This window comes from Nansenia antarctica (assembly GCF_963989245.1).
Source record: "Nansenia antarctica genome assembly, chromosome: 12".
NCBI lineage: Eukaryota > Metazoa > Chordata > Actinopteri > Argentiniformes > Microstomatidae > Nansenia > Nansenia antarctica.
Window position 1 is genome coordinate 2826684 of NC_137682.1, and position 25306 is coordinate 2851989.

At 43.0% G+C, this 25306-nt stretch overlaps 1 protein-coding gene across 1 annotated transcript in view; it reads left to right on the forward strand.

Annotated features, from left to right (window-relative positions):
- Positions 1–24285, forward strand: part of dock11 (dedicator of cytokinesis 11) — a gene marked incomplete at both ends in the record, with an annotated part of 86081 nt that extends 61796 nt beyond the window's left edge. The window contains 15 exon segments of the mRNA XM_080543300.1: positions 283–398; positions 1115–1252; positions 1487–1669; positions 3369–3482; positions 3971–4186; positions 5227–5284; positions 6862–6968; positions 7838–7960; positions 8867–8980; positions 10958–11104; positions 16452–16662; positions 18505–18695; positions 20198–20298; positions 21174–21312; positions 24196–24285. Coding sequence (XP_080399426.1) covers positions 283–398; positions 1115–1252; positions 1487–1669; positions 3369–3482; positions 3971–4186; positions 5227–5284; positions 6862–6968; positions 7838–7960; positions 8867–8980; positions 10958–11104; positions 16452–16662; positions 18505–18695; positions 20198–20298; positions 21174–21312; positions 24196–24285 — 2048 coding nt within the window.
- Positions 24286–25306: the final 1021 nt, after the last annotated feature.

The following is a 25306-nucleotide window of genomic DNA, read 5'->3' on the forward strand; positions in this document are numbered from 1 at the left end:
CCCCCAGGAGAAATTATTGGCGAACAAAGCTACGGTAGGATGACCAAAAAGCTATCATATGGTGTCGCAAAAAGGTCTTAGATTTGACTTGTTGACCTCTTCCTCCTTTCAGGGGTACACATTTCTTTCTTTTTTTTATCAGCACTGTTTCCTAAGAAGGCACGGTGTGCTGACATGTACACGTGTGCCATTGCTTAACTGTACAATACAGGTGTGTTCAAGCTCTATTTTCTCTCTCTCTCCCTGTCCCTCCCTCTCTCTACCCCCCCCCCCCCCCTCCAGGGGCCGGGCCATCGGAGGCGGAGGTCCACCACCAGGCTCTACTCGAGGGCAGCATCTCCACCGAGGCTTGCCTGAGCGTCCTGGATGTCCTCTCTCTCTTCACACAGAGCTTTAAGGTGGGTCCAGCCCCACACTCCATTAACTGCATCGAACTTCACATTCATAGGACATAGTCATGGAAAATTATGATTCAGACGTAGTTTTATATGGAACACATTTTCTTGAATTATATGTTGTGTGTCATGTGTTACATGACTGATATGTCTGGATATCTTTCTTAGTCTGGTGGCCGGAAATGACATTGATGACTCAGAGAGAAGGTTGAATGGTAATCATTGTATTAGGCAGATCTGGGTTACATTCTCTTGTACAGATGTTTCCAAGGCAGCATGCTCTGTTAGGTCCCAAGCTTCAAGCCTGGCTGCGGCATAGGAGATGCCGAGCAAAGTACTGATGGAAGTTACAGCTTATATACTTGTTCACAGAGAGGGAATAGCTTTAATAATAAGATTTAATAATATTAAGAATAATTTACATCCGTCCCTCGTAACTTACAATACTGACATTAGTTCCCATACATGGCTTTATCCTGTGTCCATGCTGTTCTGCTCTGCTGACCACTGGGCAAGGCTCCTATGTCCTTAGAGTTAAACTGGTCTCACTGTTACTTGATATGGTATATGCCTGCTCCTAAGGATGTGTTGTTTACTACTGAGGGTGGGCAGTTTAAAGTATGTTTACGGTTAAACTATGAGTATTGCAATATTTGATAGGCACACAAAAACGCATCATATCAATGACTGAGGTGTTTGGTTGTTTGTCTTGTCTCCAGACCCAGCTGCTGGACAGCGACGGTCACAACCCCCTGATGAAGAAAGTGTTTGACGTCTATCTGACCTTCCTGAAGGTCGCCCAATCAGAGGCTGCTCTCAAACACGTCTTCGCCACCCTCAGGGCTTTCATCAACAAGGTACCAAAAACACACAACACAATACAAGCACAAGTTCAGTTGTACAATAGTAGACAGTATAGAATGACATACTATCATCGTAGCTGAACAATGTATTTAAAAAAATATTCAGAAATGCTGTGTATTGGTCTTGTTTTGTTACATTGAAGAATTAGTCAAAGTGAGAGAGCGCCTCAGCCAACTTTGGACCCGGAAACACGTCACGACTTAACAACCGAATTGTGTTGTCACCAGTTCCCGGCAGTGCTGTTTAAGGGCCGCGTGACGCTGTGCGCTGCTCTGTGCTGCGAGGTGTTGAAGTGCTGCGTGTCCAAGCTGGGCTCCCTACGGGCCGAGGCGTCGGCTCTGCTCTACCTGCTCATGAGGAACAACTACGAGTACACCAAGAGGAAGACCTTCCTACGCACTCACCTGCAGGTCAGACATGGCACTGCACTGTCCCTCCCGCAGCACGCATGACTATACAGAAACAACGCTGCTGAGACTGGGGGATTAGTACCATAGTCAACTGTACAGTGCTGGTGGACGGATGGATGGATGGACAAACAGATGGATGGATGGATGGATGAATGGATGGATGAATGGATGGACAAAGATGGATGGATGGATGAATGGATGGACAGATGGATGGATGAATGGATGAATGGATGGACAAAAATGGATGGAAGGATGGATGGATGGATGGACAGACAGATGGATGGATGAATGGCTGGACAAAGATGGATGGATGAATGGACAAACAGATGGATGGATGAATGGATGGACAAAGATGGATGGATGGATGGACAAAGATGGATACAGCACGCATGACTATACAGAAACAACACTGCTGAGACTGGGTGGTTAGTACCATAGTCAACTGTACAGTGCTGGTGGACGGATGGATGGATGGACAAACAGATGGATGGATGGACGGATGGATGAATGGATGGATGAATGGATGGACAAAGATGAATGGATGGACAAACAGATGGATGGATGAATGGATGGACAAAGATGGATGGATGGATGGATGGACAAAGATGGATGGATGGATGGATGGACAAAGATGGATGGATGGATGGATGGATGGACAAAGATGGATGGATGGATGGACAAAGATGGATGGATGGATGGATGGATGGACGAATGAATGGACAAAGATGGATGGATGGATGGATGGACAAAGATGGATGGATGGATGGACAAAGGTGGATGGATGGATGGACAAAGATGGATGGATGGATGAATGGATGGACAAAGATGGATGGACGGATGGACGAATGAATGGACAAAGATGGATGGATGGATGAATGGATGGATGGATGGATGGACAAAGATGGATGGATGGATGGACAAAGGTGGATGGATGGATGGATGGATGAATGGATGGACAAAGATGGATGGATGGATGGATGGACAAAGATGGATGGATGGATGGACAAAGATGGATGGATGGATGAACTATAGTCAATTGGTACTGTAGTCCCTTACTGGGCTTGTATAGACATACAGACACTTAATTGATTTATTTTATTATTTGTGGCATACCAGTACCAGTTTCTTGGTCTACTCAACAACAACACACACTCACCACTAAGCAGGTTGTTTAGGATTCATACCTTCTCTCAAACAGCTGAATACCCTAACCCTAAACATTGAGCACGCCAACTCACACATGTGCATACAAGCAAAGCATGCTCTCAAATGTATTTGTTAGCGGCAGTTCACACTAGTCAACACCTCAAATGACAATAATGCAACATAATAATAGCTACATAGCTCATTTGCATCCATTTTCCCAGTACAGACAATAATAATGAACAGGCTAGAAAAGCTAAGAAACAGCTGTGACAGCTTGCTGTGGTCTGTCTGAGGTCAGAGGTCAAGTTACTGCAGATGTAATACACCGCCGCTTTGATCATCTCAGCAACCAAATGTGAAGTAAAGTTTAAACACATATCATCATCTGCTGAGTGTCCATTGTCCACTCCAACTACTACAATAGACAAGAGGTCATTCATCATCTCTGGTGTATGAAACGACTGGTTAGGGATCATTATTCATGTTAGTCAGACAGAGAGGGGGTCTGTCTCGGTGTTGTGTTAAGCTGCGTTCCCACGTCTTTCCTGCCCAGATCATCATCGCCGTGAGCCAGCTGATCTCCGACGTGGCGCTGACTGGCAGCTCGCGCTTCCAGGAGTCTCTCTCCATCATCAACAACTTCGCCAACAGTGACAAGGCCATGAAGGTAGACAGGGTATCCGCGGTGTCTTGAAAAGTATTAAAAGTTGATAAATCAATTTTGGGAAAATCAAGACCCTTAATAAGTATTAAAAAGTCTTATCACGATTTTATGAGGTCTTGAATTTTGTAGGTATTTTTCTGAATTAGACTCTGTCCAAAGAGTTTGAGTCCTAAAAACTTTTAGTAAAAGTTTGTTAAAAAGTTAAAAAACAAAGATGAACCGGAAATTCTGTTGTATGATAGTGGTCTAGTCTATTGCAAACTAAAACTGTTAAGTTAAAGGTGTCACTGATGTAAACGGTCACAGCTCGAAGTGGCGGTGAGGTCTGGAAAAATATTGACAAGGTCTTTAAAAAGTCTTAAAGGTATTGAAATTAACCTCAAGATTCCTGTATATACCCTGGTAGAGTAGAGAACCATACTGGCTTGTGGGTGCGTGTGCGTGTGCGTGTGCTAATGCAGTCCTACGCCTGTGGTGTTTCTGCTGTGCAGTCGACAGCGTTCCCCTCCGAGGTGAAGGGCCTGACCAAGCGTATTCGGACCGTCCTGATGGCCACAGCTCAGATGCGGGAGCACGAGAAGGACCCCGAGATGCTACTGGACCTGCAGTACAGCCTCGCCCGCTCCTACGCCAGCACACCTGAGCTCCGACGCACCTGGCTGGACAGCATGGCCCGAGCGCACATCAAGAACGGAGACCTCTCAGAGGTACTGTACAGCAGCATCCTCAGTACACCCACACCAACACTTTTTTTTTAACGTTATTTTTTCTGAGTGGGGGCACATGGTCAAGTTTAGACCATTGGAGGGGCACCAATAGGGCACGTCCTCTCATTTTCGCCACTCAAAAGGGCATTTTTGCCCCTCAAAAGGGCACTTAAGAGAGACGTTTTTCAACCGCGGGGGCACCAGGAGGGGCGGTCGCCCCCCCTGCCCCCCCCCCCCCTGAGTCCGCCAGTGCCTTTGTGTATAGCTGAACTCTAGAAAAGAATCTGATATTGTGTATGTAAATGAGATGTAAATGAGATGTAACAGTATGCCAGCCACTGGTCTGTAGGGATGATCTGGGCAGCAGATTACATGGAACCAGGAATTCTCCCAAGCAAATGAAACACACTATCTAGTATCATGCAGCCCTGTGTTTGGACATGCAGGCCCACACACACACACACACACAGACTGACAAACAAACACACGCGGCCTGCAAACCCGATGCTTGTTCTTATAATTGTGCTGACATTATTGAGATGTTTTTTCTTTTAAATGTAATGCGTGACAAACATTAAAAAATTTGAACATCCAGCCTGAACCTTGTCTCTGAGCTTTACAACCACACCTGCATTTTTCCCTACCATTGATGGAGCGCCATCAATTGTAACACTGACTGCACGACTGCGCGAGTCCAGGGGCAGAGCTACCGTGGGGGCACTGTGATCTGATTGGCCTCCCCTTGTGAAGTGCCCACTCGATATAACAAACAACAACAGTTTTAGGATCATTAAATACTTTAGGATCAGTAAATACTCATTTGTGAATTTTGGCTACTGGTTACGTGATTACATGGCTTGTAAACAATCGTTCGTTTTAGGACGTGTTCAAAAGCAAGGACTATGCAAGGGTATTTTGGAGGGAAGGTACCAGATTGAGAATTCTAATACCGGCCCCAGTGTGTATTATGTTAATCTCAATGTATATCTGTGCATTTACAAATCCTGATGTTGTTTTTATCTCTGTCTCTGTTTCTACAGGCAGCTATGTGCTATGTCCATGTGGCTGCGCTGGTGGCAGAGTACCTACACAGGAAAAGTAAGACTCCCCCATTTCTCATTTTCCCAACCCTTTCAATTCCACTCGGCCTTACTTACACACTGGTGAACTCAGTGTTAGAGAGAGGTGTCTAGGGAAGATTCACCTCTATGACAGTCCTCATGGCAATGCATCAAAAATGTATTTTTCTGAACACAATTATGGATAATCTATCAGTGTTAACTGTCCCTGTTAAATCATTTGAATGAAGTAATGTAACAACCACCACCAACCAGAAACAGAGCTACTGTATATATGTTATATGTGAGAACCTTTATTATATAAGGCAACCAACTTACAGAAAGATGACACACTGTTGACAACCAACCAAGAAGAAGTGTGTCGGGCTGTATCTGGCTGTCCATGTCTCAGATTTGCTTACTGCTACACCATGATAAAGCAGGCTTCAGTCCAGCCCATAGTATCTAGCGTTGTTCTCTAAACCTGTAGTTATGCAAACTCTCCTTAGACAGATACTCTACAGCAGGCTCCGGTCAACACAGACCCAAAACAACACCCTATTGTTCCCCAGGATTTTTTTTATTGTCCCTTACTACTTCTGGATTGGTGGGGGGGGGGGGGGTAAGACCCTGCGACGTACCAGCGTCATGTCCAGGGGGTGTACTTGTACATCAAGCCGCCTCACGCTACTGAAACAGGAGATAAGCTCTGTTGATTCTCAAGGCTACTAACTTATTTAGTTACTTATTCAAATGACGTATGCAAATTCTCTTGTTTGTGCTCCACTCACCAAATGTCCAAAGTGGAAAACTGTCTATCTTACAGTCCAAACAGAAATACACAACACAAGGAAATTATACCAGATTGTAGTGTAATAAAACATCTTATCAGACAGACCTGGGGCAGTTGGCTAACAACGGCTCATAATGATTTATTATGATTCATCTGGCAGCATGTACTAAAAGTATATGGGCAGACAGTTTGTTAACCTTGCAGCATATAAGGCAGTGTACATCCTCCTTGCTGCTTCGCAGTCCCAGACGAGGTGTGTAAACAATGGACTGTGCTATGGCAACCTCCAATTATTTGATGATTGGACCTAATTTAATTTGACTAATTGTCTAACGGCTCGAATACACCGCCAACGTCTAACTCAGCACAGGAATAACATTACAATGTCTAAGACTGCTCCGAAACATTACACCCACTACAGACATGTACATGTATGTGCTGCTGTATATACCTGATGTCTTATCTCTGTGTACACACATAGTCGCAGACACTAATGAGTCATGGAGGACCGGCCTTGAACAGTTGTGTTGTTGTTGTTGGGGCGGCTGTGGCGCAGGAGGTAGAGGCGCCATCTAATGATCGCAAGGTTGGCAGATCGGCGGTTCGAGCCCCGGCTGGCCACATGTCGAAGTGTCCTTGGGCAAGACACTGAACCCCAAATTGCTCCCAGTGAGCGGGCCGGCCGGCGCCTTGCATGGCAGCTTGCCGCCATTGGTGTGTGAATGTGTGTGTGAATGGGGGAATGAGAGGCTGTTGTAAAGCGCTTTGGATAAAGGCATAGCTATATAAGTCAGTGCATTTACCATTTACCATTGTTCTACCAGAGCTGTTCCCCAGCGGCCTGGCAGCCTTCAAGAGGATCACGCTGAACATCGAGGAGGAGGCGGCCATGAAGGAGGACACGGGCATGCAGGACGTCTACTACACTGAGGTGTCCTGTCCTCCTGTGTTATTCCAACCGTGTGATTTACGCTTCCCAGCTCGTGAGCTTAGAATGATAAGGTTCTATCTCTGTTTAGGGCAGTTCAGAGATATTGAGCGTCAAAGTTTTTACATTCCATTATGTTCGGTTGAGATGGAACCTTTGTATTTTATTAATTACTAACTAAAAAATGTCAACATTTTAAAAATAACACCACACACAAAAAAAATAGACATCTAATGGATCAGATTATGTAAAAAACTCAATTTTGACAAAAAAGGAGATAGAACCTTATAATTCTAACGTCACCAGCTGTCAATTAGTTTGTCTTCAACATGGCTACTGGGTTGTGGTGTCATTGTTGTTGTTTTTGTTGTTGTTGAAAGTAGAGCCCTGTATTTATTTACCCTTATTTACCGTAAATGGACTTATGAGGTCCATCCTGATGTTTGTCGTGGATTAATAACGAGACTCAAGATAGGAACTTGCTTGAAATCTAGATGTAATATGTATTAAAGAAAATGATCTTTTCACAACTCGAGTTGGGACAGTCAAATGACTTCACAATCGGAAGCTTTCAAAAAGACTGCCACACAACTCTCACATTTTATATATTGTCAACATAGTCATAACATTGATAACGAGTCTGCTGATGCAATAAGTTCCTGTGGGACCGACAGCGAGTCCTAAACAAACTGTTTATGAACACAAGGCCCAAACAACTGTGTGTGAAAATGGATACACTATGCATACACACAATACATACTGTACATGTTAAAAAAATCCTTTACAAGATGCAGTATAGAGCATTATGAAATGCCATACATGTTTATGTTTTTATTATGAAAAATCCATGACATGTTTCCCCTGGGTTGCAGGAGGTCCTGGTGGAGCACCTGGAGCTGTGTGTGGAGGGGCTGTGGAAGGCAGAGAGATACGAGCTGATCACTCACATCGCTAAGCTCATCATCCCTGTCTATGAGAAACGCCATGAGTTTGAGGTACATAACTATTCACTCAGATGTCAGAAAAACCATTAAATGTGTCACACGGTCTGGTCAACATCAAAATATTCAGACTTTTATTTTGAAACACGGAAATACGTTTCAACGTTGCACAACGACACAAACTCGCTAGTCAAGACGAAATACTGCAACGCAACGGATTCGGTGAGTAATCCCCCCCACTGCTACATAGTTTCCGGTAACTATAACACTACTTTACATTGTCAGCAGGCTCACAAAACAAGCTGTGTTACTTGACTAGCGAGTGTGTCGTTGATTTTCAACAACGCTGACATGTATTTACATTTTTCGAAAGAAAAGTCACAGAACATTAAATCGGCTGCTGACTTGCGGTTGTCCGATTGACCAGACAGACACTCTCACGAACTCACGTCAACCATGTTCTGTTTCCCCTCTGAACCTCCAGCCCACTCTGTCTTGTGATTTATAGTGTTTATAGTGTAAATAAGCAACGCCAGTTTGCCAGTTCTTCCGTTTATAGAATAAATCTCTCAACATAAATACGGCCATGAGAGGTTTACCCTATTGGGTTTTCCACTCTTCATCTTGTGCTGCTGTGCGTTGTTAAGCTGTACTGAATGTCTTGGCTCTGGCTCGCTTTCTGGCCCTGTGGCTTGTCTGTGTGTCTGTCTGTTGGCACATGGTTGGGATCCCTCAAGTGCCCCCCCTTCTGTGTGCAGGGTTCATACTGTACACTACCTGTCACATTCCATATTTCCAATAGGATGTTTCACAAGCCACTTATTATTATTACACACACACACACACACACACACAGCTGCGACTTAGCCCTCTGTACTCTTTTAGTTTAGTCACACGCACAAATACATTTACACACACACACACACACTAATGCACTGTTGTTGTTGTTTGTTGATGCAGAAGCTGAGCCGTCTGTACGACACCCTACACAGAGCCTACAATAAGATCCTGGAGGTCATGCACTCGGGGAGGAGGCTGCTGGGGACGTACTTCAGAGTGGCCTTCTATGGGCAGGTGGGTCTGCAGACACACACACACACACACACACACACACATACACACACACACACACATACAGATCTATGGGCAGGTGGGTCTGCAGCCTGGGAGTTCTGACAGTCAGTAGCTGCTCTCATAGCTTACACTGTGAGGTTCTCAACCCTCTCCTCGGGGCGCCCCAGCCGCACCACATATTTGATCTGTTCCACCACCAGCACACCTGATTCAACTAATCAAGTACAAATTAATTGCTTTATACTTGATTAGTTGAATCAGGTGAGCTGGTGGTGGAACAGATCAAATATGTGGAGCAGCTGGGACGCCCCGAGGAGAGGGTTGAGAACCACTGGCTTACAGATCTAAGGGATGTGGTTTGGGCCTAATACTGGGAAAACTGAGAGCAAAATGTGTTCAAAGAAATGTGAAGAAAGCGGGGAGGAGGGTACCACTTAAATATATCACATCATCAGTCCTTGATGGTTGTGTATTTGTTGTGGTACCGTATATTTGGGTGACAAGGTCGGTCTATCCACCTTTATTTGTGTTTACTTGTGTGTACTGTAACCTGTAGTAACAAGTATTTTCCTGAAGAACAACAGTGCTGCCAGTTCTGTCATCATGTTCTAGTTATACTGAAGTATGTTGTTAGACTTCTCTGGTGATCTTATCAGGACCTCACAGCTTGTTCTAACGACTGACAGTGTCTGGGCCGCCTAAACATGTGGTGTTCTCGTTGTGACTTTCCCACCTGAGAGAGAGAGATTAGATAGTCGCTTTATTTATACAACCCCCCATTAGAGGGTGGGTTGTATTAACTTTCACTTCTCCGTTTAGACAGCACATATATATATATATGAGATCATTATCGTCTTGGCATTACAGTGACACTTGCTTTGAGCATGTCTGGTGCCAGAATACACATTTTTAACAGCACTGTAAAATGGTACTTCCTTGTCCAATCTACTGTACTGTACGCAGTGTTTCCCATACACAGACAAGACTGTGGCAGATCGCCATCGTCTAATTTGTGTGTCATAATGAACCATAGTGTCATAATGAACCGAAAGTATTTTCCGTTCTGTTCAAGTGTTCAAGCAGGCTCGCGGAAAGGCCGGAGCTAGGGAATTTTAGATATTTTTTGATTGGTATTTATGGTCCCAAAGTGTGCCAAGAAAACATTCCCCACATCATTATACCACGTGAATGCATTAGAAGTTGTACAGGTGTTCCTGATAAAGTGTTCAGTGAGTGTTTAAAATAAGTATTAAAAGATGTCAGTGATCAAAGATATTCTGTATATTAAGACATCTTGAAGACTGTGCCATATACTGTATGTATCCAAGCTCCCTTACAGTTATTATTATCACAAATTGAAACTGAACTCCCAAATTAGTTCATATTCTGTTCTGTGTAACTTGTGATTGATGGTAAATGTTACTGGAAGGCCCATCTGCAGCAGCTGCTGTTGTTTATATTGGACGTTAGATGACATCCAGCTAACAGTTGTGCCACGGGCCTGTTGAACCCTCTCTGACAGGGTATCCGCGGTGTCTTGAAAAGTATTAAAAGTTGATAAATAAATTTTGGGAAAATCAAGACCCTTAATAAGTATTACAAAGTCTTATCACGATTTTATGAGGTCTTGAATTTTGTAGGTATTTTTCTGAATTAGACTCTTAGTCCAAAGAGTTTGAGTCCTAAAAACTTTTAGTAAAAGTAAAAGATGAACCGGAAATTCTGTTAAGTTAAAGGTGTCACTGATGTAAACGGTTACAGCTCGAAGTGGCGGTGAGGTCTGGAAAAATATTGACGAGGTCTTTAAAAAGTCTTAGAAAGGTATTGAAATTAACCTAAAAATCCCTGTATATACCCTGAGTAGGTAACATAGACACGGCTGTTCTAGTGTCAACTGTCACTTAGATCCAACTGTCACTTTCAAATTAACCTCCAGATTCCTGTATATACCCTGTCTGATGCCTCTTGTTGTGACAGGGCTACTTCGAGGAGGAGGATGGGAAGGAGTACGTTTACAAAGAGCCCAAACTCACCGGCCTATCAGAAATCTCTCACCGTCTCCTCAGCCTCTACGGGGACAAATTTGGAGCAGAGAACGTCAAGATCATTCACGACTCCAACAAGGTTAGTGAATGCAGTAAATACGCCATGTATAATAATAATAATAATAATAATAATTCATTACATTTATATAGCGCTTTTCCGAGGCTCAAAGACGCTGACAATATGGGAGAAACGGAAAACACAGAAACAACAAGCAACAGATAACTCGAGTTAGCGAACGGGGAGGGGGGGGGGTGGTAGGGACAGGGGAGATGGTTAGGGGTAGGATGAGGCTGTATGCTTGTCAGGGGGGGAGGGGGGTTGGCAGGGTTAGGGGAGATGGGTAGGGGTAGTAGGGGAGGTTGTATGTGTGTCCGGGGGGGGTGGCAGGGTTGGGGGAGATGATGTATGTTCAGAGAATTGGCGTGACACGCTCTCAACAGGAAATAATACAATGATATGGAGTTTTCGGTTTTCTCATAACCTTTCTCAGATACCCATGGACTCTCTGAGACAAAAGAATAATTAGAACAAATAAATCTGTTCATTGTGGTCACCTCACTTGAGGTTCCAATGAAGCTCAGTGCAGCTTTCAGAAATAAAAACATATCATTTTACCTTTCAGCCTCAACTCATGGTTCATGAGAAAAGAGAATAGTCCCAACACACATCCACTATATCCACGTCCACATTCCTCTTCAGTGGCGGACTCAGGCTATTTGAAGGGCAGGGGCGGCGAAAAGAAAAAAAGGGCACATACTGCACAACATGGGACCCCATCAGTGCACATGGTCAAGTTTAGACCATTGGAAGGGCAGCCAATAGGGCACATCCTCTAATTTTGCCACTCAAAAGTAGGGCTGCACGATTTGGGGGAAAAAAATCGAATTGCGATTATTTTGACAGATATTGCGATTGCGATTTAATTTGCGATTCTTTTTTTTAAAGCGACCCAAAGGAAGTTTTTGTAAAGTGCGGCCATATCTCCGGCTAGGAAGGTCGTATCAATGTGCAGTTTGTTTGTACGTCTTCAGGGGACTTAGAGGCTCCCTCCTCTAGCACCCCCACAGCCCGAGCTACGAGTGAAAGAACTAAACTTACATTGGGTTGCTTTAAAGTTGGGTTGCTTTAAAGTTGGGTTGCTTTAAAGTTGGGTTGCTTTAAAGTCAAGCTTCAGATTAAAACATGTGATGGAGCATTACTAACCTGACTCAGATGGTTTGTTTCACACAACCATCTAGGAAAGCTTCATTGGAAGCTGTTTGGAAAAGGGCAGGTACTTTCAACAATACTTGGCAGGTGATTGGATGAATCTGTCTATCACCTTCTATCATGGGCTAATTTCAGAGAGCATTACCACATGATGCCATCAAACTGTTAACTGCTCTAATTCTAATGCTGAGAACTTATGGGTTTTTTAAAACAGCTGCCATTTTGTTTCTCTCAAGTGTAAAAAACATTTAACAATTCCAATATGAAAATAAAATAGGACCTTTCTACAAACAAGGTTATTTAATTATGGCTCAGGAGCAGCATCTAAATATTGCACATACTGCAATCAAGTTAAGTAAAGTGATAATAAAAATGTCCAGTAAAAAAGAATAGGTCCTTTCTGTAAACATTGAAATAGATAAAGCAGGAAAGTATACCGTTTCCCGGCAACTCTTCAACTTGTCGTAATGTATGAAGTGCACGGTGAGACCGCAGATCGGTTGTTGTTGCATAGTACTCGACATTTTTCAGCTCCGTAGGCTACGTGCGGGATGGAATCACATTATCTTTTATCCAGCGTTTGGATTAGTTTTTTAAACCCTTCGTTGCTCACAGTGTTAATAGACACCATGTCTTTATAAAGCGAGGTAATGCGTGATGGATTTGGTTATTTCACGGTGCCTTCGTGAGCCCTTTTCATACGCCGTAACAGACGCAAACGACTCTGAAACACTAGTTTGCTTAACGTTAGACTGGGCTACGGGACTTTCACTTAACTCTCCGTTTCTGACCGTACACTCGTCATAGAGCTGCCTGTGGTACTTTTTCAAGTGCTGATACAGGTTTGCGGTGTTGCCTCTGGATGTAGCGATTGTTCCACGACAGGTCGTGCGCAACAACTGCTGTTGTTGCACATCTGTCGTCCTAAACCCGAAATACTTACAACAGAAGTGCTGTTTTTCTTCTGGACTAAATCGTTGCTTCTGGCTCTGCTGAAGCCATTTATCCACACCATTAATGTTGCTAGCTACTGAAACGTCTTCACAGATTCACACGTGGGCGTTTCACGTGCAGTGTTGTTGTTCTTGGGAGTGTGCGTTCATTGACGTTGAATCCGACGCGCTGTATAATGTATCCCAAATCGCAGGCTTTGCGATTTGCTAATCGCACCATCTCAAATCGCGATTTCGATTTAAAATCGATTAATCGTGCAGCCCTACTCAAAAGGGCACTTTAGTGTGACGGTTTTTCAACGGTGGGGGCACATGGTCAAGTTTAGACCATTGGAGGGGCACCAATAGGGCACGTCCTCTCATTTTCACCACTCAAAAGGGCACTTAAGAGAGACGTTTTTCAACCGTGGGGGCACCAGGCGCCCCCCCTGCCCCCCTCCTGAGTCCGCCAGTGTTCCTCTTTGACATGCAACCATGCACCTCCTTGTCTGAACTTTCTCATGATCTACCGGTAGTCTGGAAGGATTCCATTTCCTCTTCTTGAGGTTCGGGTTAAGGGTAGTGCTGGCTGTGGATCACACAGTGCTCTGCTCTGCTGCTGAGCAGTGGTGGAGTCATTAGTCATTAGTCGACATCAGCCCAGCGGTGGGACCGTGTGCAGCAGCAGCCAAGGCTTCCAGGGGCGTTTCATATTCAGGGTCACACAGAGTTCAGACATCTTTATGATGTCATCTTCATGACAATTTTATTAATGTTCTGAAGATCTGGTCTTGGTTTTCTTTTTCTTTTTTTTTAAGGTTATCAGAGTGGGGCAGTCCCACTCATATTTTTCATTTTATTGGATAGAGACATAGTGAAGGTAGACAGGAAAGTAAGGAGGAGAGGGCATGTCAGCAGGGCATGGGCCGGATTCGAACCCATGCTGACATGGGCATATGTGTGCACTGTAGGGCTGCCACAAACGATTATTTTCATAGTCGACTAGTCACCGATTATTTTAACGATTAGTCGACTAATCGGATCGTAAATTACAGCTTCTCGCACAATTACTCAATCGCTCTTATTTAGCTATCATCTTCTAAATCAGCTTCTAAATTTTGCTTGAAGTTGTTAGTTGTTGTTGTAGGCATGTGCTAACTAAAAATAAAGACAATTAAAATGGTTGTTCACTCAAAAATAGATCTTTTAATGAAGCAGCATATTTATTTCTGGCATCACTTGCATGTAATGTAATGTAATAGTGCAAAACAAAGGGTATAGTGCATCTTCTCAGGCATCAATTTTATCACAGTACATAATTTTTAAAATGTAGTACTCAGCAGTTTGCACTCTACTACATTTTAAAAATGTGTTTGATGCCTGAGAAGATGCACTATACCCTTTGTTTTGCACTCTCCCTCCCTCTCTCTCCCCCCCTCTCTCTCCCCCCCTCTCTCTCCCTCTCTCTCTCCCTCCCTCTCTCCCTCCCTCTCTCTCTCTCCCTCCCTCTCTCTCCCTCCCTCTCTCTCTCTCCCTCCCTCTCTCCCTCCCTCTCTCTCTCTCTTACACACACACATATCTTTATTTGCGTTTACATTTTACAATAACATTCTTGAACACAAACAGTATTAGTTGCACCAGCATAGGACACTCGATAATTCAAGCTTTACAATCTGTCTATGGGTACAGGTAGCAGCGTCTTATGTGGCGGCTGCCTGACGACTAGTCTGTGGACATTACCAAGGCTTCCAAATATAAACACTAATAATTTACATTTGTACCCAAGCTGTACAATGGCATAGAGATCCGTGTCCACTGCCAGTCCTTTCAGGTGCGCCAGGGAAGGGTCTAAGGCATTCTCCGGTAGTCTATAGACTCTCCCGCTGAGCAGCGCCCGCTTGAACGCGAGCCTCAATACGGTGATAAAAAGCATTGTCAAAGCGAGTTTTCCAAGCACTGGTTGCATCTTCTACATTAACGATGGCAGTTACAACGGGTGTGCGTGTGGGTAGATGTTAATCCGGCCCGCTCCCCAGCTGCTGCTGCACACACACTAGAGTGCAGATCAGACTGACGCACTTCCAGCGTTTACATTAGGTAATTAGTCTCGCCGGTATTTAGTATTTTGTAGTTGGCGCTGTTGACTGCGCATGCGTGGTGAACCGTGTGTTAGGTGAAAAGATCAGATCTCAGACTGGCTTACCTGTACGTCAATCAAGTGGCAAAAGCCATAGTGAGGATGGATGATAGGCGAACGCTAGCCAGTGGCAGCTTCAGGGAAGAAAAACGAATGCTTATCGCTTATTTCAGCTCCAAAAAAACATGCGATGACGTCGATTACCAAATATGTCGGCGACGATTTTGGTAATCGACGTCGTCGCGACTAGTCGACTAATCGTGGCAGCCCTAGTGCACTGTAGACCACGGTGCTAGACCACCGGACCACCCCAGGCCACCTGGTCTTGGTTTTCTATGGTATTGGCTAAACACTAGACTAGGCATTGTCTGAATAATAGTATGGTACTGTTATCTACCCCGTCTCATTTGTTCTTACAGTAGTACACCCCTTTTATCTATACCCTCAATTGTATACCAAATCTATAGTCATTTATCACCTCATACGTAATACAGTTGCAATCAGAATTATTCCACATGGATTCAGTCATGTATCTAGGAAATCTTAGGAAAAAACGTCATGCCGTCTGTGAGGAAGCTGAAGCTTGGGCGTCATTGGACCTTCCAACAGGACAATGATTCCAAGCACACCTCAAAGTCCACCAAGGCTTGGGTTTCAGAAGAAGAAAAGGAAGATTCTAGAGTGGCCGTCACAGTCACATGACTTGAACCCCATAGAAAAATCTCTGGTGGGATTCAAAGAAGGCGGTTGCAAAACGCAAACCCAAGAGCATTACTGAACTGGAGGCCATTGCCCATGAGGAATGTGCTAAGATTCCTTAGGAACGCTGTCAGAAGCTGGTGTCTGGCTATGCATCACGTGGGCAGGTCATAACAGCAAAAGGGGGCGCTCTACTAAGTACTGAAGATGCTTGTCATTAAAAGTAGCATTTTGTGTTGAATTTGGATTAAAACCCCTTGTAATATTAGTTTCATTGAACTACTTCAACAGTTCTTGTGTAATTAGTTTATTGCAAACAGCTGAGAAATGTTAGATTTTGCCACTAAACCCTAATGTCCAATGGGGGTTGAACAATTTTGATTGCAACTGTAGTAACACTGTGCCTTATCTACCTCACCTGTCCTGACCATCCCACTCTCCCCCAAAGGTGAACCCCAAAGACCTGGACCCCAAGTTCGCCTACTTCCAGGTCACCTTTGTGAAGTCTTACTTTGACGAGAAGGATCCGCCAGAGAAGAGGACAGACTTTGAGAAGTGCCACAACATCAACCGCTTTGTGTTTGAGACGCCGTACACGCTGACGGGCAAGAAGCACGGCGGGGTGGAGGAGCAGTGCAAGAGGCGTTCCGTGCTCACAAGTAACTTTACCTTTACTTTACTTTACTTTTATTTATTTGTATAGCACTTATTAAGACAGCAGTCACAAAGTGCTTCACAGTACATTTGGTAGAATATTGCATAACACAGCAAATAAACAGCCAGCGTAATTCATCAAAAAGGAAACACAAGCAATAAAACAAATTATAAAATTATAAAATCAATAGAAATATCAGAAGTAAAAAGAGAAAACAACTTGTAAAAATGCCATCCTATATACCGTAAGTGTTAAACGTTTTTTAAAAAGTGGTACAGACCCAGCTAACCTGACAGTGAGGGCGAGACGATTCCATAATGTTGGAGCTACAACAGTGAACGCACGGCCACCCTTTGTTTTGAGCCTAGACCGTGGGACAATTAAAAGCCGTTGGTCAGACGATCTAAGATATCTAGGCGCAATGTATTGTATTACAAGTAAACTTTTTTTTCACAACTTTGTTTATTGAAGTTTTCATGTCAGTACAAAATCGGTAGTAGGTCAAACTGTACATATATACGCTAGACATATTGCACATACCTACATATATGTAGTCAAAATAGAAGTCTATTAAACGTAGACTACAGTAAATAAATCACACATACACAAAAATAAAATAAAAAACAAAAGAATTGCTAGGACACATGGCCAATTGAAAACACATTGATTGTATAATTAGGACAAGGATTATACAGGAGAAATAAATAAATAAATTTAAAAAAAGAAACAAACATTGGGTTACACTTCACCATACACTCACAAGTAACTTTACCTAATGTTATTTCTTTCGTCTTTTCACTCATTTTAGCGTCTGGGTGTACAATTGCAAGTGCTAGGGACAAGGAAAGACTGGTAGTTGTAATTGTACTAATCAAATCTTTAAATCAGTAGTAAAACAACAGAGTGTGTATGGTGCTTATTTTTATTTCTTGAATATCTCAACCAGAATAATAAAGTATCCTGAAGCATTTGTGACTTAGTCGGTGGCTACCTACCTGGCCTGATGACAGCAGTAGCTAGCAGCTCTGTGTCTGTTGTTGTTGTTGTCGTCATTGTGATGTGTGTCGTTGATTTGTTGTGTCTGGTGATGACATGGTTGTAACCCGTTATGAATGAATGAATGAATGGTCTTTATTGTCATTGATATAGTACAGGTACCAAACAACGACATTTGGGAGGGGGGGCTCCCCTGGTGCTAGGAAAGAAAAAAAACTAGAAAAAAACAAGAAGGGAAAGGAGCTGGTTTACATAAATAAAGGCTATGTACACTATCCACTATACTATACTGTACAAATAAAACACTGTGCTGTACTCTATGCTATGCTATACCTATTCTAACATTTCCTATTTCTCTGCAACCTTATGTACCCTAGGGTTGTCATATTGCACATAGTGTTATTGCACATTCATTTAAAGTGTCGCAGTCTATCTAGAACTCTTTGTTGTAATCTCTGATTAAAATCAAAATAAAAAGGGAAAGAGACAGCGAACTCTGAGAACAACAACAACAACAACAACAACACACGGAGACATTAACCTGTATTGTTATCAATTATAATTATATTTGGACAGAAATGTATCTTGTACGTAGCCGTCTGTAGATTCAAGATCAAGATTCCAGATTGCTTTATTGTCTGTCACACAGTGACAGAAATTCTCCTTTGACAGGCAGAAGTGCAGCTCAAGAATACAGTTTCTACATTAAAAACACACATAGGTCACATACATTAATACATACAATAAAAACAGACAGACATAGCAGTGTATGACAGACAGACATAGCAGTGTATGATGTTGTCGGGTCTGCTCTGTGTGACCTCTCTGACCCCCACTTCCCCCCACCCAGCGGCCCACACGTTCCCGTACGTGAAGAAGCGCGTGGAGGTGGTGGGCGAGAAGCATGTGGAGCTGAAGCCTGTAGACGTGGCCATCGACGAGATGAGGGCGCGCACGGCCGAGCTGCACAAACTGTGTTCCAGTCAGGAGGTGGACATGATCCAGCTGCAGCTCAAACTGCAGGGCTGCGTCTCCGTGCAGGTTTGTTTGTTTGTTTGTTTATTTGGATCCACCATTAGATACAGCAAATATGCAGTAGCTATTCTTCCTGGGGTCCTCATACCATACTTTCAAACAATTTTTCATCTTAAACACTTAACCTCATAGGAGCCAACAGACCCCCATGGGCATCCGAAGTGATATAAAAAGTTTACCTCGATCAATTCTCTTCAAAGATATTTTTAAAAAATCACAACTTTGCATGCTATACGATGCCACCATTTTTTTCCAGTGACGGTAAACACGGCCTAAGTCACATCCAGTTTTCTCCAACTGGAGAATTTGTCATGTCCGGTTTCAACGCCGAATTTCCATACCATTGGTCGGCCAACCCAAAAAAATCCCCCCCCCCCAAAAAAGAAATCTGATACATGAGAAAGGTCAAAGGTCAAAGATGGTGCCAACATATCTCCAAATGGCCTAAACATATAGGTGTCCGCCTAAACATACCTGTACTAAAACAGGTACAAAGTTGCATTTGCTCACATTACTAGCATCGACTTTGGCACAAGTACTAATAAGACCCTGGAGTACTGATTCCTAGATGATTTGGGCTTCGTTATCAGGTTTCCAAGGTGATATTCACTGTAAAAGCTGTTGTTTTTTTAGGCGGAGATTGAATTTGAGATGTTTTATAATGTTCTAGCTCTATTTGCTCTGACACAGTAACATAGATTTTGATTCTGACACTTCTACAGCCACCCCACAGGTGTTAGCTTTCATTTGATAACAATATAATTATGAAGGCTCTTGTGATTGTGGAGATATTCTATATTCACTGTGGGCATGTCATTTCGAGCAGAAAACCAGAAAAATTAGGTGGATAAGATGAGGTTAAATACAGACAATACACTTCCATAACATTCATACATACATACATACATACATACATACATACATACATACATACACACATTAGCCCTATTATTTACATTTACATTTTTAGTTGAAGACAACTTAACAACAAATAAAGACAAATAATACAGAAAGAAAAGTGGAGAGACAAAAACATAACTCTCCTTACCCTTGGGATCACAAGATAGCTCAATTCACCAGTGAGAAACACTTCATTGTTTTCAGGGTATCCCGTATGTAAACAAACTGTTGCTATCTGAAACTAAAAAGGTAGCTAGAGTTACTGGAGAGTGTAGTTGTGTTCAAAGTTAGATCAGAAGATTGCTGTATCAGATGTTAACATTCCTCAGATGAGTGTCTGTGTGTGTGTGTGTGTGTGTGTGTGTGTGTGTGTGTGTGTGTGTCTGTGTGTGTGTGTGTGTGTGTGTCTGTGTGTGTGTGTGTCTGTGTGTGTGTGTGTCTGTGCGTGTGTGCGCGGGCGCACAGAGTCATAAATACATATGATATCTATGGACGTGGTTGCCATGAATATGCCACAATAACCCATCATGCAGATAGTGTAGACATCTGTTATGACTTGGCCTTCAGGGTGGAGCTGTGTTGTTACAGTAACTCACGTCTTACCACAGGTGAATGCAGGTCCCATGGCCTACGCCAGGGCGTTCCTCGACGATACCAAGTCCAACCAGTCAAACAGTAAGAAGGCGAAGGAACTCAAGGAGATATTCAGGTGCGTGCCAGGCCAGCCCTGGGCTCTTATCCTGTTTGATTCATCATTTAATCATTTGTTTATTCCTCAGGGTATCCGCGGTGTCTTGAAAAGTATTAAGAGTTGATGAATCAATTTTGGGAAAATCAAGACCCTTAATAAGTATTAAAAAGTCTTATGAGGTCTTGAATTTTGTAGGTATTTTTCTGAATTAGACTCTGTCCAAAGAGTTTGTCCTAAAAACTTTTTTTTGTTTTATTAAAAAACAAAGATGAACCGGAAATTGTGTTGTATGATAGTGGTCTAGTCTATTGCGAACTAAAACTGTTAAGTTAAAGGTGTCACTGATGTAAACGGTTACAGCTCAAAGTGGCGTTGAGGTCTGGAAAAATATTGACAAGGTCTTTAAAAAGTCTTGGAAAGGTATTGAAATTAACCTCAAGATTCCTGTATATACCCTGAGTAGGTAACATAGACACGGCTGTTCTAGTGTCAACTGTCACTTAGATCCAACTGTCACTTTCAAATTAACCTCAAGATTCCTGTATATACCCTGTATATACCCTATTTTGTGACTTGTGCAACTTATAAACATGTTTATAAAAGCAAACTGCCGGGCTGTGAGTCAAGTAAGTAGCTACAGCTGTTATTATAATGTGTGTGTGTTTGTGTGTGTGTGTGTGTGTGTGTGCGCGTGGGCGTGTGTGTGTGTGTGTGTGTGTGTGTGTGTGTGTGTGTGTGTGTGTTTGTGTGTGCGCGTGCACGTGTGTGTGCGTGCGTGCGTGCGCGTGGGTGCGTGCGTGTGTGTGCGTGCGTGCGTGCATGTGTGTGTGTTTGTGCGTGTGCGTGTGCCCATCTGCCTGCGTGTGTGTGTGACGTCCGTCCTCGTGTTGCAGGAGGTTTGTCCAGGCCTGCAGCGTAGCGCTGGACATTAACGAGCGGCTCATCAAGGAGGACCAGTTTGAGTACCACGAGGGACTGAAGGGAAACTTCAGAGACATGGTCAAGGAGCTCTCTGACATCATCCACGAAGAGGTGGGTGTGAGGGGGGCTGACAGAGCTGCTGTATGTGCACATACACACCTACCTGTACAGTTGGCTTGTACTCACACACTCACACATACTAGAGGCTTCTACACACAAATACACATAGGCCTATAAACCCCTACAGTACACACACACACACACACATATACGTACATACTGGTTCCCAGACAGGCCTTCAGAGAGGTTCACACTCTCAGGCATTTGTTTAGTATGTGGGGAAAAAAACAGATAAAAGAAAAGTTAATCTATTTCTTACCACATCAGACAGAAGTCATGAGTTCCCTATATGTATACCAAGTATTCTGTGCTACATTTAAGCAATATCACACGAGAGGGAGTGCTGTTATACTGAATATCAGCACGGCTGTGATTCGGTCGTAGGTACGAGGCCGCAGGCCTTGTTTGTTTATTTAATCATAAAAATAAACCAAAAATAGTTCCGCAACTGAACTTCAAATGGACTGTTGCCTAGTAACCTGAACACAAACAATGTAGTCTAATTAACGGTCATTTAGTAGAACACCTGTGCGGCGGAGTGATACATATAGTTATAAGTCCCAGTGCTGTTATACTGTATATCAGCACTCATGGAATGCCTCTTCAATCAAATCAGAATACTTGGTCGGAACTAACTTGTATAAGATTCAACGCAACGCATGTAGCATGTCCATGAAGCTTCTCTTGTTAGTTTCTTTTTCAAAGAAGTATCTCCTCCTTTACTCAGGAAAAAGGCTGAAGGTATTTGAAGGGGCTCCACTTCTGTGTCATTCCTCCTCTCTTGCACCGTCATCCATCACTGACCAAACTACACTCATATGTTCTGACACACGCCTCCTCCTCTCTCTTTCTCTCTTTCTCTCTTTCTCTCTTTCTCACACACACGCACATTGTTTTCTCCCTCATATTTTCTCCCTCCCATCTCTTTTCTAAATGCCATTGGTATTTATTTAGAGTCTCAAAAACAGACAGAAACAACGGTCCAAGTACTGCACTATACTGCAGTTGGGTTGAAGTATCACCATGACTTGTTGTTCTGACATGCCTACAGTGGTGCATCACTCCATGGACACTGTGTTCCCTCATTGTCATTATGGAGTAGGTAACATAGACACTGCTGTTCTAGTGTCACTGTCAACTGTCACTTAGATCCAACTGTCACTTTCAAATTAACTTTGAGATTCCTGTATATACCCTGGAGTTACATCTGTGGGCCCTAGTCTGATCTGTATAATAGTTACTATGTCTGACTGGAATGAAGTGTACTGTATTCTTAGGCCTTGTTTGAATAGTTTTCTTAAAAATCACTAACGTGTGTGGATAAGTGGATTTTAATTGTTACCCACTGCATATTTTTCACCATCTTAAATTAGTATCAGATACAGTAAGTGATGATTCACAACGGGGGAGGACGCATTCCAAACGTATTCAAGTAAGACTAATGTCTAAGGACTGGTTTCTATAAGAACATGCAAACATGTAGTTTGTCCCTATCTAACTTGTCGTCACATGGTATTTGGCATGGTACTGTGTGTTTGTGACTCATCTGACAGGGAAGTTGCTCAGTCTTTTTTTTTTTTTTTTTTTGGAGGAAAGCTTTTTTCGGGGGGTGGGCGATTTTTTGAGAGCATGCAATTGTGAACACAGCATTTATAAAAAGTAAAAAGGTACATATATACCCTCTATAGAAAATACTTCATAAAACATGACAAATGACATAATAGCAGAGAGGAAATGTGTTTGTGACAGACCTTTACAGTGTTGCAATCTGCCAGGAAGCCTGCGCGCAATGAAGCCTTTATGAATGCTGCCATAACAAGAAGTAACATGTACCCCCTACACACACATACAGACACACACAGGCACACACACACACACACACACACACACACAAGATGTCCTCTGCCAAGCCCTTTTTCCCACAGCATTTGTCTCATCACTTCCTGTTGCAACAGACAGCTAACAATATTTCGTGACGTTAGAATTATAAGGTTCTATCTCCATTTTTAGTCAAAATTGATTTTTTTTACATAATCTGATCCATTAGGTGTTTATTAATGCCTGTGTGGTGTTATTTTTCAAATGTTGACATTTTTGAGTTAGTAATTAATAAAATACAAAGGTTCCATCTCACAAAACATAATGGAATGTAAAAACTTTGACGCTCAATATCTCTGAACTACCCTAAACGGAGATAGAACCTTATAATTCTAAACGGAGATAGAACCTTATCATTCTAAACGGAGATAGAACCTTATAATTCTAAGCTCACGATTTGTCAAATACTCTACAGGATTTGCCTCTGCTCTGATAGCTGACTGTAACTGAACCTGTTCTGTCCTTTCTGTCCTTTCTAACTCTTCCTTTTCTTCTGTCTATGCTGCCATATACCCTAGCTTTAAGGAAAGACAGGTAATACCTTCTGTTGAATGATGTGTTGAATTAACATATATATTTATAAAGAATATGCAGCTATAAAAATGTCAGTTCCTAATACACCCAAGTTTTCATCAGCCTATTGTTTGTTTATTCAACATAGAGGTTTTGACTTTCTTCTTAAAAGAAAGCTCTGGCTTGGTTTGTAACATGTTTGCTGTGTCTCAGGAGGTAGAGCCGCCGTCTAATGATCGCAAGGTTGGTAGATCGGCGGTTCGAGCCCCGGCTGGCCACATGTCGAAGTGTCCTTGGGCAAGACACTGAACCCCAAATTGCGCCCAATGCATGGCAGCTTGCCGCCATTGGTGTGTGAATGTGTGTTTGAATGTGTGAGTGAGAGGCTGTTGTAAAGCGCTTTGGAATAAGGCGCTATATAAGTCAGTCCATTTACTTTCTTTTTTTTTTAATATTCACGTGTTTGTTTCATCTGTACTGCAGATCTTCCAGGAAGACATGATGCGGTCGCTGCTACAGAACTCTGCACATGTGTTCCGTGCCATCAGTGGAACAGCGACAGACCTGGGATAAAAAGGTTGCCCTGTCCTCTGCCCCACTTTCTTGATCTCTGCCCCCCTGGCTTCCGCCCCCCCCCCTTGTCCTGGGGCCCCCTCTGGACCCAAATTAGACTGGTTGGGGGCCTACGCCAACTGGAAACCTCCTATATTTAATGTACTTTGGAATACTATATATTCTGTTCAATGAAGACGGTGGTTCCTTGATCAACATAGTGTAGGCCTAGAGTACGTGAGTACGCAGGGATGGATGGACACATTGGCCAGCAGGGCCGGTCCTAGGCATTTAGGTGCCCTAGCTAGGCGAGAGTATGATTTGATGCCCCTCCCCCCAACTTTTAGGGGCGCCACCACCACCACCACCACCACCACCACATTAAGCCACCAGTACTGCCTCATCACCACCCACACATTCAACAGTAAAAATATGGCCAACAATGGTTTCAAGACAAAAATAGACAGTAGGCTGAGACATATTTTCATAGAGACATGAAATTCATAGAGACAAAATTATTTAAATGTGAAATAATTTAAATAATTTGGCGCCCTCTAGGCATTGACCGCCTAGTTCGCCTATGCCTAGGACCGGCCCTGTTGACCAGGCATCTCTCCTGAAAGCTTTGCTTCCTGTTTAAAGCATAACTAACTAAAGCTCATCAAATAATATTTGTCTGAGGTTTTTGATATTATTATCTGATGTCTCTGCCTCCACTATGAGGTGAAGCACCTTGGGGAAAAACTACTCTGCCAGAGACTGTGTATGTATGGGTGTTGTATTAGAGACACAGCAGCAGTATTTATTCAGAGAATGTATTAGAACAAAAATGATAACAGGCTTGATAGCTGATAAGTTGCACTTCTGCACTTTTCCTCTTTTAAGACTTAAGCTCATTTAATGATTAATGGGGGAGGCATATTTAATCGGTAAGGCATATTGATATGTAGTCACTCTGGACTGTTGCCACACATAGCTGTATACAGATTACAGTAGCCTAATCACTCCAAAGGTAGCTCATTTGAACCACACAACTGGTAAA